The sequence below is a fragment of the Neolamprologus multifasciatus genome, chromosome 3, assembly GCF_963576455.1.
Source record: "Neolamprologus multifasciatus chromosome 3, fNeoMul1.2, whole genome shotgun sequence".
In the NCBI taxonomy this organism is placed as follows: domain Eukaryota; kingdom Metazoa; phylum Chordata; class Actinopteri; order Cichliformes; family Cichlidae; genus Neolamprologus; species Neolamprologus multifasciatus.
In genome coordinates this window covers 34,337,324-34,353,574 of record NC_140441.1, presented here as the reverse complement: position 1 = coordinate 34,353,574, position 16,251 = coordinate 34,337,324, and the positions used below count along the sequence as shown (strand labels likewise).

The window sequence follows — 16,251 nt, the reverse complement described above, 5'->3', positions numbered from 1 at the left end:
TCTGTGAGAGCCAGGGATTTTCCTTGTTTGAGGTGACCAATACTTATTTTCCACCCTGATTTACGAATAAATTCTTTACAAATCCTACCATGTGAATTCATGGATTTTTTTTTCACATTCTGTCTCTCACAGTTGAAGTGTACCTCTGGTGCAAATTACTGACCTCTGTCATCATTTTAAGTGGGGGAACTTGCACAATCGGTGGCTGACTAAATACTTTTTTGCCCCACTGTATATATATATATATGTGTGTGTGTGTGTGAGAGAGAGTTTGGTGGTGGTTGCAATTCTGAGTTTGCAATGCAATCAGCTGTAGCTATGCCTGTTGCATGCAGGAGAGCAAGTGGATAGCAAACATCTCAGTTATACAGTCACGTGGAGGAGGTCTGCCTTTGAGTCCTCGCAGCATCTCTTTTATAACATCAAACACAACTCCCGCATGTTCACATTTAAAACATTTTCTTGTCCCACCCTCGCTGTTGCCGGGCAGATAGCGACTCCCACTATCTATGTTCCAGGAAGCACTGGAGTTTCATTCTTCTACATAGTTAAGCAGGCTACATCAGGTCATACTGACACACACGTCTTTCACCTTAGACCCAAAAAGTTATGGAAAATTCTACAGTGGAAATTCAAAGTACATAAATCTGAATATAAGAATTGTGAACGACCACGACAGGCCCAACGACTGCTTTTTTTTCAACTGCTTTTCCAGATCTTTATTGTATACACTTTTTACAAGGTTGCTGTCACACTCGGCGGCTTCAGCTCTCCTTATGCCAGCCGCACACATCACCAACAACAACACAATCACAGACAAGAACAGCTTTTTATGCCGGCGAGGCATGACTGTAGATATGCGCAGGTGAGTCCATCTCACCTGCAGTGGCATCGCAGACCACGCCCCAAAGATATACTAGAAATTTTCCATCACAGCACACATGCCCGTATGATATTTCTGATTACTGAAGAAAGAAAAGAAAAAGTCTGATCCTCAAAACAAGCTGGCAAGTATGGGCTCAAAATGTGGTCATAAATATTTTGTATGTGTAAAAAGAATTTGTGTGTGAAAAACCGTGTGAATCTCTACAAGTTACAAGTACGAATTTTGACCCTATTTTTTTCCTTTCATCTGATTGGTCAATGTCATGTCAATCACAAATGTAACAATCCAATCAGAGAACAGATGGGTTTGGCTGTCGGAGGGGCACTTTTTTGAAGTAACAAAGTACTCTTAGTAACTAAATATGAACTGGTTGTGGGCTCATATTTGGAATTTGATTCTTAGTAAATTTGAACAGAGTAAAACAGGCTGTAACCAGGGTTTAGATTTCTTTTTTTCTTTTCAGAGCAATATTAAACCTAAAACAATCTGAGAGAATGCAAATAAACAGCTTGTGAGAATGAAAGCTGGAGGCTGTCCTGACATGACTTGTGCCTATGCAGTGTTCACCTGGAATGTACACAGCATTTAAAAAATGAAGTCTATCAATGTGTTTATTTAGGAGCTTTTTAGCAGTAGAGCTAAAGGTTCAAAGCAATTTTAATGTACTGTCCCTCAGTCTGCCGAATCTGTAGCAGTGCATCATAACAGAGAGCTGATGTAGAGATGAAATATTCTAAAAGTAGCAACTAAAGCTTAAATAATGAAGTGAAAACCAGAGTATCTCAACAGTGACTCACATCCCCCCACACAAACATGGACAGACCATACAAACTCCACACAGACTAACAATCTTTGCTCATATAAAACTCTGAGCATTATGATCTCACAGCTATGAGCTCCTTTTGCATGTCTGGGTTTGCCTACATGAGGGGGCAGACTGGCTCCATTTGACTTTAGGGGAAAGCAGGAAGGTGTGTCGTTATTGTGCAAGGAGAAACGTTGGAATATGTTTGTTTCTTTCTTTGGAGCCTTGAGAGAGTTGATGCATTTTTTATGATTTTAATGTATATAAATTTGGATTCCTACCTCAGATATTTGGACAATTTTGTTCTTTTTCGGTGACTATCTGCTCCTTTTGCATCTGACACAGGACTCTGCAGTAAGTAAATGGCGCCGGTGTGTATGGCAGGCCGTCCTCGTCTGCGCCTTGGCGTAGTACTCCTTATTGTTTTGTTTTTGTTTTTATGCTCACTAGGTGGCTGTGCACTAATAACCTATGACAGACATATGCTTTTGAATCTCCGATTCTCTTACTCCCACCGTCCGGATCCATGTTGGACCCTGGGTGACGCAACCCCTCTATGGCCGGACTCCCTCACCAGTATGCCCTGCCTACCTCTCTCCATCTTGCACAGGAAACGTTACAGGAAACGGGGTAAAAGGAGTGGTTTTCGCGTCCGTTTTAGGCTTACCTTAAAGCCAAGGTTACGGATTATCCATTTGCAAGCCGAGATATTCTACGCTTCATCCACTCCTTCAGAGGAGTCATTGGTGGATCTGCCCCGCTGGTTTTCAAACCTACCCAGCCCTTCCAGTGGCTTGCCTCCTTGTTCGGTCCTGGATAACGTCCTCCGGTCGTGGCGTCCATCACAACAACCTCAGCGTCTTGCGACGTGCCACTGCTGGTGACCTAGCTCCTCGGACACGGATGGCTTTATTTAATGTCAGGTCGCTGACGAACAAGGCTTTTCTTTTAAATGACTTTTTTCTCGCCGCGGGACTGGACATGTTACTCCTGACGGAGACGTGGATTTCTCCCGGTGAGTTCATCCCCTTCTCTGAGCTTCTCCCTCCAGACTGTGTCTTTTTTGGCTCGCCGAGGCTCACTGGCAGAGGTGGTGGCTTCGGTTTTTAAAAACAAACATAAAGTTCGGCTGCTACCCTCCCCTACCTACCCTAGCTTTGAAGCACAGCTACTGGAGATGACTGGCTCTTTGACTACTCTGTGTGTTGTGGTCTATCGTCCGCCTAAATACAACAAGACTTTCATCTCTGAATTCGCTGACTTTTTAGGATCTGTTCTTTTTAAATATGGCTATGTTCTTATTACTGGCGATTTTAATATACATGTCTGCTGTAAGAACGACCCATTGGCTAAAGACTTTCTTGCATTAACTGACTCTTTTAACCTCACTCAGTGGATAAATGAACCAACCCATGCTAAAGGCCATACCCTTGACCTGGTCTTTTCATATGGCTTGGACATTTGCATCAAGGATATAAACAATGCTGGGTTCTCTGACCACTCCCCGGTCATCTTTGATGTTGACTTAGGTAATACTGAATTGCACCTTGAGGCCCTCCTTCGCCCTATGCGTACAGTTAATGCTGAAACTGTGGCAAATTTTTCTGCTTCTTTTTTGAATTCTGCATCCACTACGTTTGATTGTTTTACCTCTCATATGGTTGAGGACTTTGCCAACACCTTGTTAACCATATGCTCCTCTATCCTTGACACTGTTGCACCTATTAAAATGAAGCACCCTAGAACTCATTCTCAATGTTGGTTAAACGACTCTACACGTGCCTTACGACGTGTATGTCGACGTGATGAGAGGAGGTGGAGAAAAGATAAACTCCAGGTATCTTATGAAATCCTACGTACCAGCCGCTCGAAATTCCAAACTGCTGCCAAAATGGCCAAAGCAGCTTTTCTATCAAAAATTATCCTAGCCAATGGTCACAATCCCCGAACACTATTTAAAATTTTTAATTCTGTGGTCAATCCCTGCCCTGTTATGCCGCTGGCGTGCTCTCCGGCTCTTTGCGAACAATTTTTAAATCACTTTTTAGATAAAGTTTCATCTCTTAAGTCTTCACTTCCTTTAATGTCAAGCCCTGTTTTTACCCCTGACTGTTCGTCTACTTTCCATCAGTTTGAGCCCGTGTCACTTCCTACTCTCAAGCGTTTAGTTGAACAACTGAACAATACTAATCCTATACATGATACTCTCCCATCTCGCATAGTTAAGGACTGCTTCGATGTAATTGGACCCAGTATTCTATCGCTATTGAATTTTTCCTTACTCTCTGGCTGCATCCCGTCAGCTTTTAAACATGCTATAGTTCAGCCTGTTCTTAAAAAAAGGAACCTTGATTATAATGATTATGTGAATTACAGGCCGATCTCTAAGCTCCCGTTCCTGTCCAAAATCCTTGAGAAGATAGTTCTTCTACAACTCCAGGCATACCTGGATGAGAACAACATTAATGATAAATTCCAGTCTGCCTTCAAACCACATCATAGCACCGAAACAGCGTTGCTTAGAGTCCTTAACGATCTTCTTCTAATTGCTGATAATGGACGCTCTGCGGTCCTAGTTTTATTGGATTTATCCTCGGCCTTCGATATGGTAGATCACAACATCTTATTAGCGAGGCTTGAGCATACTGTAGGCATTAAAGGTGTTGCCCTTGATTGGTTTAAATCATGCCTCTCCAATAGGTTCTTCTCTGTCAACCTGGGCACTTGCTCTTCCTCCGCTGCACCTGTCTGCTGCGGCGTGCCTCAAGGATCTGTGTTAGGCCCTATTCTTTTCTCACTGTATATGCTCCCTCTAAGTGCAATCTTTGAGAAATACCGCACCGCTTTCCACTGCTATGCTGACGATATACAGATCTACTTTGAATTAAATGATGATCTTGCTTTGTCCTTGCACTGTTTCCAAGAGTGCATGCGCGAGGTCAAAGAATGGCTCCTAGCAAACTCTCTTATCCTAAATGATAAGAAAACTGAAATTGTGGTATTTGGCAGCAACGTTCCTCGTGGCCAACTTCATGATGCCTTTGGTTCTCTTACCAGCTCCCTTTCTGACACTGTTAGCAATCTGGGCGTGTTGCTTGACAGCTCATTCAAACTCGATAAACACGTGTCTGCTGTAGTTAGATCTAGTTTCTACCAACTCCGTCTCATCTCTAAGGCTAGGCAGTATGTTCCGCATAAGGACCTGGAAAAGCTCATCCACGCCTTTGTGACCTCAAGGCTGGATTACTGCAACTCACTTTATTTTGGTCTTCATTCTGCCCTCCTTCATAGACTGTAGACAGTCCAAAATGCTGCAGCACGCATTCTGACCAGAACTGGGAAGTTTGCCTGTATCACTCCTGTTCTAGCTGACCTGCATTGGCTACCCATAAAATACCGCATCCAATTTAAAATACTGCTGTTTACGTTTCAAATTACCAACAACACAGCACCGAGCTACCTTAAGGAACTCCTTAAATCATATGTTCCTGCCAGAGCATTAAGATCATCTACTCAGTTACTCTTGGTGCAGCCTAGATCTCGGCTGAAGTCTAGAGGTGACCGGGCGTTTGCCCTGGCTGCACCAGAGTTGTGGAATAACCTTCCGATTGTGATCCGGGCGTCTGATTCCATCCAATCTTTTAAATCACGGTTAAAAACCTATTTGTTTAATCTTGCCTTTCCTGCTTGTTAATGCTCGCACCTGACTTTTAGACATATTCAATTTTTCTTATACATATTTTTATGGCTTGTGCTTTTATTATGTTTTTATTTTGATATGCATTTTATATTACCCCTGTGTATTAGTGTCATTGACCTGTGAGGATATTTGATACTTTGCTAAGGCATTATACTACTCTTGTTACTTCTCTGTCTCTTATGTTAAGCACTTTGGTATACCGCTGGTTTTTAAATGTGCTCTATAAATAAAGATTGTTCTTGTTGTTGTTGTAAATGTCCACAGAGGCCTGCATGCTTATACAGTTTTATAAAAGTATATAACAAGTGTTCCATAAGGTTCCTCTGAGATTTGTATGCTTCAAATAGGTGAACTGTACTTTAGATTTATAATCGCCTAAAGTATGAGTCTGCATTCCTCTTCAGATCAGAAATATGTTACATATGTTTCTTCAGAAAAAATTGAATCAATGGTTGCTGATCAATGTTCATGACAATTTGTATATCAAGGAACCAACATCACAGCCCATTGTTCATTTAGTAGGCTCGTTTCAGTCATTGTGCAAATGTATTGTTGATAAAGTTGGGAAACCTGCAGTCGGCTGAGACTGAAGAAGTCACTTGGATGAGTGACGAAAAATTTTTCCCGCTCAAAACTTTACGTCCAGATGAACAGAATGAAATTTGGGGATTCAGAATCATTTGTTTGCAGCATTTTCAGCAGCATAAAAACATGAATATGTCGATTACGTCTGTGCAATCATAAAATCCATATTAGACATCAAAGAGTTTTTGAAGTGAATCTATCGTGAGTGCAAAACCTTCGATATGACAAAATGGTGAATGAAATTCTTGCATCCGGAGCATTACTTTAAATCCTTGGATTTACTGAACAAGAAATCTGAAAATAGTATGAAGGGAAACAAGTCTCATCCAAAATAAAACTGAAACTTAAAAAAGTAGATTTTTGCTCTCTCCAGTTATTAATGTGTTTCTTCCAAGGACAAAAACATGTGTTTGTGAGAGAATAACAATGAAGTCATCTGATAAGAAATCCCATCTGCAGCGTTTATCTTCAGTCTACTTCAGCTGTGATATGAATGAACTGAATCTGTTGTAAATAATGCTGTTCTTAGTTTTACTGTTTAGGGTACAATGAAGAATGTGGAGCTGCAGAGCTCTCCTCCTCTCAGTATTAACTGTGAATCTCTTCTGTGCTGCAGTGGGTGAGTAGCTGCTGTGTTCAGCTGATGAAGCATTAGTTTGTAAACTTCCTGTTTCTGAAGTTAAAAAGAAGGATTTAAAGCATCAATAGGCCACGTACCTGCTGCCTGTTACCACAGTCTAAGTCCAGAGACCTGCTTCAGTCAACTTGGTGCTGATATTGATTCTTAGTTTGATTTATGTGAATCTAATACTTTTACACTTTTTCAATAAGACTCTGATTTCTGTTTGAAATCACATGATTTAAAATGTTTGATCCTTCAAAAATCAGAGAAATTGTCTCTGAATTACAGAAAATATATTCTTCCCTGATGGAGACCTCGAGTCCACACTGGGCCTCACATCCACCCCGTAATGAAAACTAAGCAAAGCAGACCGTCACACACTTGTGTACGTGGAAACTAACAAATAGAGCTCTGATGTCAGTTCATTGCTCCGTCTCAAACAATACGTTTTATCTCTGTTCTATAACTTTCTTTTGATTAGCTTCTCCTCATAAAAGAGAGTCAGAAAGAGATGCCTGACTCCTGAGATTGTCAGTATGCTTACTGAGTTTCATGAGCTGATTCTGCCTTTTAATATGGTTCCTAATTTATTCTGTGTCTGTTTCCTCCTGCAGGTCAAAGTAACTTCACTATGAGTGAAGAACAGGAGGTCTACCAAGCTGAGGAAAAAAGTAACATCACAATAACATGGCTGCTCCATTTCCACACCAACAGGCCTCGTGACTTCCTGCAAATAGACCTAATGAATGTGAAAAGGAAGACACAGGTTTTCTTCTATAACAGTGAGACTGAGACTGAGGTGTATCCAGATGAGCACTACAGAGGACGACTGCAGTGTGATCCACAGCTCGCCAGGAAAGGACAACTTGAATGTGTCTTAACTGATCTCAGGCTCAACGACACGGGGACGTATCACTGCATCGTTGTCCTTAATGAAGAAGTTAGTTCCAAAACCTGTGACCTCAATGTTACAGGTAAGATGACATCACTGACTCTTTTGCTGGTTTCCATAATAATAACTATGTAGCATCAAATATTTAGACTTGCATACTTAAAGTACTGTACTCAATCTATACATTTCTATACTGTGGGAGCCAAGTTAAGATAGTTCATATGTTTTAGTATTTATATTTCGCTGTTGTTAAGCTTGTTTGTGTAATTAATAATTTAGGAAGTAAATGCATGTTTATGGTGGAACTAAAATTATTTTATTGCTGTGTTGGTTTGGGTACGTAGTACTATGAATACATATGCCTTAAAGACTCGTGTTTATAGTAAAATCTGGGCATCACGGATGTATGCAAATTAGCGCATGCGGTGCGGGAGGGGGGAGAGAGAGAAAAAGAGTTAATACGGCATAAGTTATATGCGGCAGCAGGGTAGAACAGAGCCACATGGTTTTCCTACCGTAGTAGGTTATTTTGTTGAGGATAAGTTAAACCTGACAACTCCTGTAAGATGCAAACTGTGGAATCAATTTTTTGTTACATCTTTTCACATCGGAGTCCCGTGGAGTTCTTTTTCCTCTTCAAGCTGAGCACGGGAAAACTGGTCTCACGGCTTATACATATACATTTGTGTATATTTTCACATGGTCAGTCACCACCATGCACTCCTTTACCCTCTCTCTGTCTCACAAACATTGATTTTTCTTCTCTGGTTATGCCATCATGTTAAGTTCATCCTGAACCAGTGGCCATGATATAAAGTACCACAGGCTGTGAATGCCACATTAGCATGTACACTCGCAGCCACTTCATTAGGTACGCCCGTTTAACTGCTTATTCATACAAATATCTAATCAGTTGATCACATTGTAGCAGCATTTAGGCATGTAGACATGATCAAGACGACCTGCTGAAGTTCAGACTGAGGATCAGAATGGGGGAGTGTGTTAAAGTGTGTTAAACTAAAATTCATGCTTGATCTTAGTCTTAATCTCTTAAGTCTTAAGCACCTAACTTTGTTAATTAGTCACTAAGTTTTCTTGAAGAATGATCCCTTAACTCATGCTCGATCAATTTCTTTGCAGCAACGTTTAACAAACCTGTGGAAGTGACATCAAAACCAGCGAACTCTAAGAGGATCGGCCTCCTCGCAGCTCTGGCTTTGTTTGCAGTGGTGATTATAGCGCTGTAACTGCGTTACCTGTCTGTAACATTTTGTAAATAATATTATTTGTATTAATGTGAAGTAGCAGCCCATTACAGATCATTCCTCAGGTCACCTCTGACTGTAATGAGACTGCTGCCAATATTTTTCAAATTCCTCAGAGCTGTGCCACAGAGCAGAGCACATTTACACTACACCCCACTCTTCTACAATACTATGAAGAAGTCTTGAGCCGCCGATCTCTTTACATTTTGAATCCCAGGAGTCAGATGTTCTTGTAAGTCTTGAAAGTCCTGTTCTTATGCCTGACCAATTTTTTCAGAAGTCTTTCCAGACAAAAGGTTAAACTCCAAGTAATGCATGAAAAACAAAGTTTGCCTTTTTGACAATCTTTTAATTATTACTACCTCCTTTAAAAAAATAAAATAAAAAAAGTTAATTCACTTCAACAAATGGAGAACAACAACAGAAGGATAAGCTAACTCCAGCTATAAAGCTTTAAACATTTTTCATCCAGCACTTTGTTATCAGACTTTGATATTGTCATATTTAGCACATGTATGGCTAATTAACTCATTAACTAATTAGCCCTTATGTGTGTTTGTATCTGCTCCTGTTTACAAACCATATGAAGCACTTTAGACTTTATGAAGGTTTATGTGTGCGTCTATTTCAAAGGTCAACATGGCCAAAAGACTTTGCTGTTGACACTTTGCACACAAATTGGTGTGTTGAAGAACACCAATCAATGAGTCGACCAATCAGTGTTTACCCATAGTTGACCTTAAGAAGCTGCTTTTTAAACATTTTTTTTTTGAGATACACAGAATACAAGATCAGTAAAGTTGATTTAATGTTTAAAATTTTAAATCTCTTCATTAGATATGGGGCAGTGTCATATCTGAATGCACTGATGTTTAAGAGTGGTCACTTTAAAGTTGTCTCTGACTAGGATTTTAGATTTTGTTAAGCAAAACAACAAAAAGAAATTCTGGCTTTGTTGAACCTGGTCCACAGAATATATCTCTCAGGACTTAATTTCAGTTTTACATCTCTTTGCTGTTTCACTGTGAGGCCTTTAAAATATAAGGTCCAGAGTTTATGGGGATTAACTCAGACGTACCTCAGTTTCAGCCGTTTGGGTTTCTCTTTTTTAGTGACCTGAGTCTCATTGACAAAAAAGTTGATGTGGAGTGGAAATGGTGTGTGGCTGCAAAGTGGACAGACTCTGAGAGCAGTATTAGTATAGTATTAATATTTTAATTTTAGGTTAGGTATGTTAATAAATGAAAAAAGGACATTGGTGCTTTTTTTCTGCATAGAAATGTCCACAATAAGTCTTTAATTAGAACAAAAATGTAATTTAAAACAGTTTTGTACAATAAATATTTCTTTTAAATTTGGTAACAAAGAAGGAATTTATTAATGATGATGGGAAAAAATGAAAGGACAATAAGCACGTACAGCTTCATGCTAATTTTGTATATTCATGTTTCTGCTATATTCAATAAACATTTAAACACATTAAGTTTTTTGTTTTTTTAAATAAATGCTTAACATAGTGTATTAGATGTTTTTCATGAATATTTTTATTTTCATATCATCGAGATAAGTGTGTGTGTGTGTGTTTGTGTGTGTATCTTATGTAGATGATAGCTGAGCTCTTTTATCCTGTTATCCCATCTGCCTGAATTCATTCTCTTGGTGGCGCTGTCACTTGGTGTTCGCTCGCTCTGTGGTAGAGTATCACTTCCTGTTCCTGCTCAAACACAGTGGTGTTTCTGAGTAGCTTATCTGCAGTGGCGGCCCTAGCCTGTTTGGCGCCCTGGGCGAACACTGCCTCCCCGAGTCCTAAAGTGTATATTTATTTTCTTACTCTTCTTATATTTATTGTTTGTTTACTTGCACTGCTGTAACTGGAGCCTTGTGTCTCGTCTCTCTATATACTGTACTGTATGTAGCGGAGATGACAATAAAGTTTACTTTGACTTCAGCAGCGAGCAGGCGCACCGAGGGCTCTCGCGCATATAGAATTTCGAAAAAACATCGGTGCAAATTATAAGTCTGCATCATTTATTGGTTATTACATGCCGCTCCAGCCAGCCAGAGAATCCCCCGCCGCCCCGCCCTCTCCTCCCTGTGCCGCAAGCAGCAGGCGCACCTCGCTAACGGAGGGCACCTCCCAGCAAATGGGCAATAGAAAACTGATCGGTCCCTATCCCATCCTACTATGCGCTGGCATGACGTCGGGGCAACATGAGAACGAGCTTTTTTTTTTTTTTTAGCTGATGCCCGTGATGCCGCCCCCAACACGATGCCACCCCAGGCAACCGCCCGTGTCACCCGTATCAAAAACCGCTACTGCTTATCTGCTTAGCAATTTAATTAAAAACTTTTAAATACATTCTTTTTTCATAGTATAATCTTCACGTGCTTCATCTGAAGCACACTTTCTGTGTACTCACTACCTAATTTATAGCCAAAGTATTCACTCACTGTCTGTACTGTTACACTAGCTTTGCTTAGCTCGTTGCCGACTCGTTAGCACCATGGCTACTTCACCTGTCCCTCCTGCACTTTCTTGCTCATTGTGTCAGATGTTTAGTTACTCCTCGGCCTCCTTTAGCGGTAATGATATCTGTAACAAATGTAGCATATTTGCAGCTCTGGAGGTCAGGATTGCTGAATTGGAGACTCGGCTTCGCACCCTTCATTCACCCGTAGCTAGCCAGGCCCCTGTAACTGGTGCAGCCGAAATTAGCGTAGGCCCCGCTAGCTGTTCCCCGGCAGACCCCAAGCAGCTGGGGAAAGAGGGCGGCTGGGTGACAGTGAGGAGGAAGCATAGTCTTAAACAGAAGCCCCAGGTACACCACCAATCTGTTTATGTGTCTAACCGTTTTTTCCCACTCGGTGACACACCCGCCGGGGGTCAAACTCTGGTAATTGATGATTCTGTTCTCAGACATGTGAAGCTAGAGACACCGGCAACCATAGTCAATTGTCTTCCAGGGGCCAGAGCAGGCGACATTGAAGGAAATTTAAAACTGCTGGCTAAGGGTAAACGTAAATTCAGTAAAATCATAATTCACGTCGGCAGTAATGACACCCGGTTACGCCAATCGGAGGTCACTAAAATCAATATTGAATCGTGTGCAACTTTGCCAAAACAATGTCGGACTCTGTAGTTTTCTCTGATCCCCTCTCCAATCAGACCAGGAGTGACATGTTTAGCCGCATGTTCTCCTTAAATTGCTGGCTGTCTGAGTGGTGTCCCAGAAACGATGTGGGCTTCAAAGATAATTGGCAAACCTTCTGGAGGAAACCTGGTCTTGTTAGGAGAGATGGCATCCATCCCACTTTGGATGGAGCAGCTCCCATTTCTAGAAATATGGACAAATTTATTAAACCCCACAAAATAAGACTATCCAGAGTTGGGACCACGAAGCAGAGTTGCAGTCTTACACGCCTCTCTGCAGCTTCTCTCCTCCTGCTACCCCCCCCCAAAAAAAAAAAAAAACAACCCATCTCCATAGAGACTGTGTCAGCTCCCAAAAAGACAAAAAACAAAATAAAAACCAGCAGCAAACAACTTAAACATAAACAATCACAAAGAAAGAACAATTCAGTATCCACATCTGAACCAAAGAGTAAAACAGTGAAATGTGGATTATTAAATATTAGGTCTCTCTCCTCCAAGTCTCTGTTAGTACATGACTTGATAATTGATCAACAAATCGATTTACTCTGCCTTACAGAAACCTGGTTGCAGCAGGATGATTATGTTAGTTTAAATGAATCAACACCCCCGAGTCATTCTAACCACCAGAAATCTCGAAGCACAGGCCGAGGGGGCGGTGTGGCAGCAATTTTTCACACCAGCCTATTAATTAACGAAAGACCAAGACAGACTTTTAATTCATTTGAAAGCCTGATGCTTAGCCTTGTCCACCCCAGCTGTAAAACTCAGAAACCAGTCTTACTTGTTATCATATATCGTCCACCTGCGCCTTACACAGAGTTTCTCTCTGATTTCTCAGACTTTTTATCTGATTAAGTTCTGAGCTCAGATAAAATAGTTATTGTGGGTGATTTTAACATCCATGTAGATGCTAAAAATGACAGCCTGGCATTTAATCTGTTATTAGACACAATTGGCTTTTCTCAAAATGTAAAGAACCCACCCACCACTTTAATCACACTCTAGATCTTGTTTTAACATATGGCATAGAAACTGAACATTTAACAGTGTTTCCTGAAAACCCTCTCCTGTCTGATCATTTCCTCACAACATTTACATTTACAATAATTGATTACACAGCAGTGGAGAGTAGACTTTATCACAGTAGATGTCTTTCTGAAAGCGCTGTAACTACGTTTAAGAATATAATCCACCCACTGTTATCATCTTCAATGCCCTGTACCAACACAGAGCAGAGCAGCTACCTGAACGCTACTCCAACAGAGGTTGATTATCTTGTTAATAATTTTACCTCCTCACTACATATGACTCTGGATACTGTAGCTCCGGTGAAAACTAAGGCCTCAAATCAGAAGTACCTGACTCTGTGGTATAATTCTCAAACACGTAGCCTAAAGCAGATAACTTGTAAGCTGGAGAGGAAATGGCGTGTCACAAATTTAGAGGATCATCATTTAGCCTGGAGAAATAGTTTGATGCTTTACAAGAAAGCCCTCAGCAAAGCCAGAACATCTTACTATTCATCACTGATTGAAGAAAATAAGAACAACCCCAGGTTTCTCTTCAGCACTGTAGCCAGGCTGACAAAAAGTCAGAGCTCTTTTGAGCCAACCACCCCTTTAACGTTAACTAGTAATGACTTCATGAACTTCTTCACAAATAAAATTCTTATCATTAGAGAAAAAATTACCAATAATCATCCCACAGATGTAATATTATCTACAGCTACTCTTAGTACCATTGATGTTAAGTTAGACTCTTTTTCTCCAATTGATCTTTCTGAGTTAACTTCAATAATTACTTCCTCCAAACCATCAACGTGTCTTTTAGACCCCATTCCTACAAAACTGCTCAAAGAAGTCCTGCCATTAATTAATTCTTCGATCTTAAATATGATCAAGCCAGATAACACACACCAATTAGTTAAACTGCAGGAATGTCTTAAAGACATAAAGACCTGGATGGCCGCTAACTTTCTGCTTCTTAATTCAGATAAAACTGAGGTTATTGTACTCGGCCCTGAAAATCTTAGAAATATGGTATCTAATCAGATTCTTACTCTGGATGGCATTACCTTGGCCTCCAGTAACACTGTGAGGAACCTTGGAGTCATTTTTGACCAGGATATGTCCTTCAATGCACATATTAAACAAATATGTAAGACTGCTTTTTTCCATTTGCGCAACATCTCTAAAGTTAGAAATATTCTGTTTCAGAGTGACGCTGAAAAACTAGTTCATGTATTTATTACCTCCAGGCTGAACTACTGTAATTCATTATTATCGGGATGTTCAAAAAACTTGCTGAAAAGCCTTCAGTTAATCCAAAATGCTGCAGCAAGAGTACTGACAGGGACTAGAAAGAGAGAGCATATTTCTCCTGTTTTGGCTTCCCTTCATTGGCTTCCTGTTAAATCCAGAATTGAATTCAAAATCCTGCTCCTCACATACAAGGTCTTAAATAATCAGGCCCCATCTTATCTTAATGACCTTGTAGTACCATATCACCCTATTAGAGCACTTCGCTCTCGCACTACAGGATGAGCAGCAGGATCCTGCAGATCATCTTCTCCCTGTGAGAGGAGAGGTGAGGAGTCATCAACACATGAGGTCAAAGGTCAGGTCTAATCCTCTTTATGATCTTGATTACACTGACTCAACCATCAACCATGTTTTACATTAAATTAAAACACACACAGACATTCTTTCTTAAAGCCAAACTTTTTCATCCTCTTGTTCAGACAGAGGTCATAGATCAAGTTGTTAAAATCCAACAGGCAGCAGAGATTCAATAACTTTGTTTATTTGCTAACATCCTGAACATTTGTCCGTTACAGGTGCTTAGAAGAAGCAACAACTGTACATGTGAGGAACAAGGCTAAATGTAACCCAGAATCAGGAAACCTTATACTTCACAGGTGACATGAGAGGGAGTTTGTGAACTTCGCCCTGTAGAGAAGACATCACCTATTTATTGTCGTCATTTTGTTCACCAAAGGTTACATTTTTGATTTGGAAACTCACAAAGTTCAGGCTGAAAGACAGAAGGATCCTAATAAACAACTTAGCAAAAATACAATTCAGACTCTGTCTTGCATTAATCCTTGAGTCGACTCCAGCTAGTGCATGATTTCCGCACACAGAATTTATCCAAGCAGAGTTTCGGAGCAGCGAACCAGAACATGAAAACTTAATTTATGTTTACGATTCAATAAAAGATGATTATGCTGCACAGACTTTGAACAACGAGATTTACTAGATTTAAAAATCTAAATTTAAAATCTCTGTTGACATCAGAGTGCAGTGACTTGTTTTGTATTTCTGTGATAAATAAATGTCTCACGTCTTTGTGTTTCTGCTGCGTCTCTGCCAGCTGTGGACGAACGTGTGAGGATGAAGTTTCCTGCTGTGTGCATTACAGTCAGATACGAACCTGGAGAAAACAAACAACAACAAACAAACAACAATGTGTTGATTTATTTTGATTTCATCAGGCCTTGCAGGTAACAAAGCTGAGCAGTAGGCCACTAGAGGGCGCTACTCAACTAAAAAGAAATCAGCTAAAATTAAAAGGCCTTGAAGGGAAATCAGGGTGATGTGATTAATGAGTTAACGTGTCTTTAAAAGATTTCCCAAAATGCTCAATGGACATTTTAGGAGAGATTCAGCTGTCTTTGTTATATTCTGGATGATTAATAAAATCATTTGTTGAATGTCCATTAGACTTGCCCTACAGCCAGCAATGGGACATAGCTGCTGCTTAATTTAGTCAGAACCTTCCACAATGTTTATCAAACAGGAAAGATTTAAATTCTCACATCCAACAAACTGTATCATGATTTGTGAAGAAGACTATTACTCCTTTAAAGCTCAGGCAGACCTGTGGTTTTCTTTCTATTGGTTTACTCCAAATCTTCCAAAGACTTCCAAATCTAACTGTGAACACTAAATTCACAATACTGACAAAATCCAGAGTTTAGATGTAAAATAAGCAGCATGTAAAATGACTTTTACGACAGTAAAAGCCTAATATATAAATTGTTGGATGCAATTCATAAAAAATGGAATTAGTCACCATTCTTTCCTTATACATATAGATGTATTTCCTTCTAAGTGCAGGCACGTAATTTCTAAAAAAAACAAACAAACAAACAAAAAGACAAAAACCCCCCCCCAAAAAACTAAAAATAATCAGACTCAGGCAATATAACCCTCCCAATAAAATTCTGCATGTTTAATTGTCCGGGAATTTAGCCCCCCCTCTATTTGTCAAACACTTGGTATTGCCCGACTGGCTCTCTCTATCAAACCTTCACTTTTTGCTGTATGTTTGTTAGCGCAGT

The 16,251-nt window shown here is 40.2% G+C and overlaps 1 protein-coding gene across 4 annotated transcripts; it reads left to right on the top strand.

Moving 5' to 3' along the window:
* Positions 1–1,098: 1,098 nt before the first annotated feature.
* LOC146522736 (uncharacterized) lies at positions 1,099–10,225 on the top strand. Of its 4 annotated transcripts, none has more exons than XM_085153615.1 (4): positions 1,099–2,045; positions 6,519–6,595; positions 7,213–7,572; positions 8,631–10,225. In XM_085153615.1, exons 2-4 carry the CDS (start codon positions 6,532–6,534, stop codon positions 8,735–8,737), a joined length of 531 nt encoding a protein of 176 aa, XP_085009741.1. In that variant the 5' UTR covers positions 1,099–2,045; positions 6,519–6,531; the 3' UTR covers positions 8,738–10,225. The 4 variants fall into 4 exon arrangements, 3 of the variants coding, with proteins under 3 accessions (XP_085009741.1, XP_085009740.1, XP_085009739.1); XM_085153614.1 differs by having other exon boundaries at positions 6,506–6,595; XR_014873000.1 differs by lacking the exon at positions 1,099–2,045 and having other exon boundaries at positions 2,434–6,983.
* The last annotated feature ends 6,026 nt before the right edge of the window (positions 10,226–16,251 follow it).

Bases quoted from the DNA above. Each gene is read 5' to 3' on its own strand.
- LOC146522736 (XM_085153615.1), top strand. From the start codon at position 6,532: ATGTGGAGCTGCAGAGCTCTCCTCCTCTCAGTATTAACTGTGAATCTC. The intron at 6,596-7,212 runs GTGAGTAGCTGC...TTCCTCCTGCAG, and splicing joins TCTCTTCTGTGCTGCAGTGG to GTCAAAGTAACTTCACTATG. The intron at 7,573-8,630 runs GTAAGATGACAT...ATTTCTTTGCAG, and splicing joins CTGTGACCTCAATGTTACAG to CAACGTTTAACAAACCTGTG.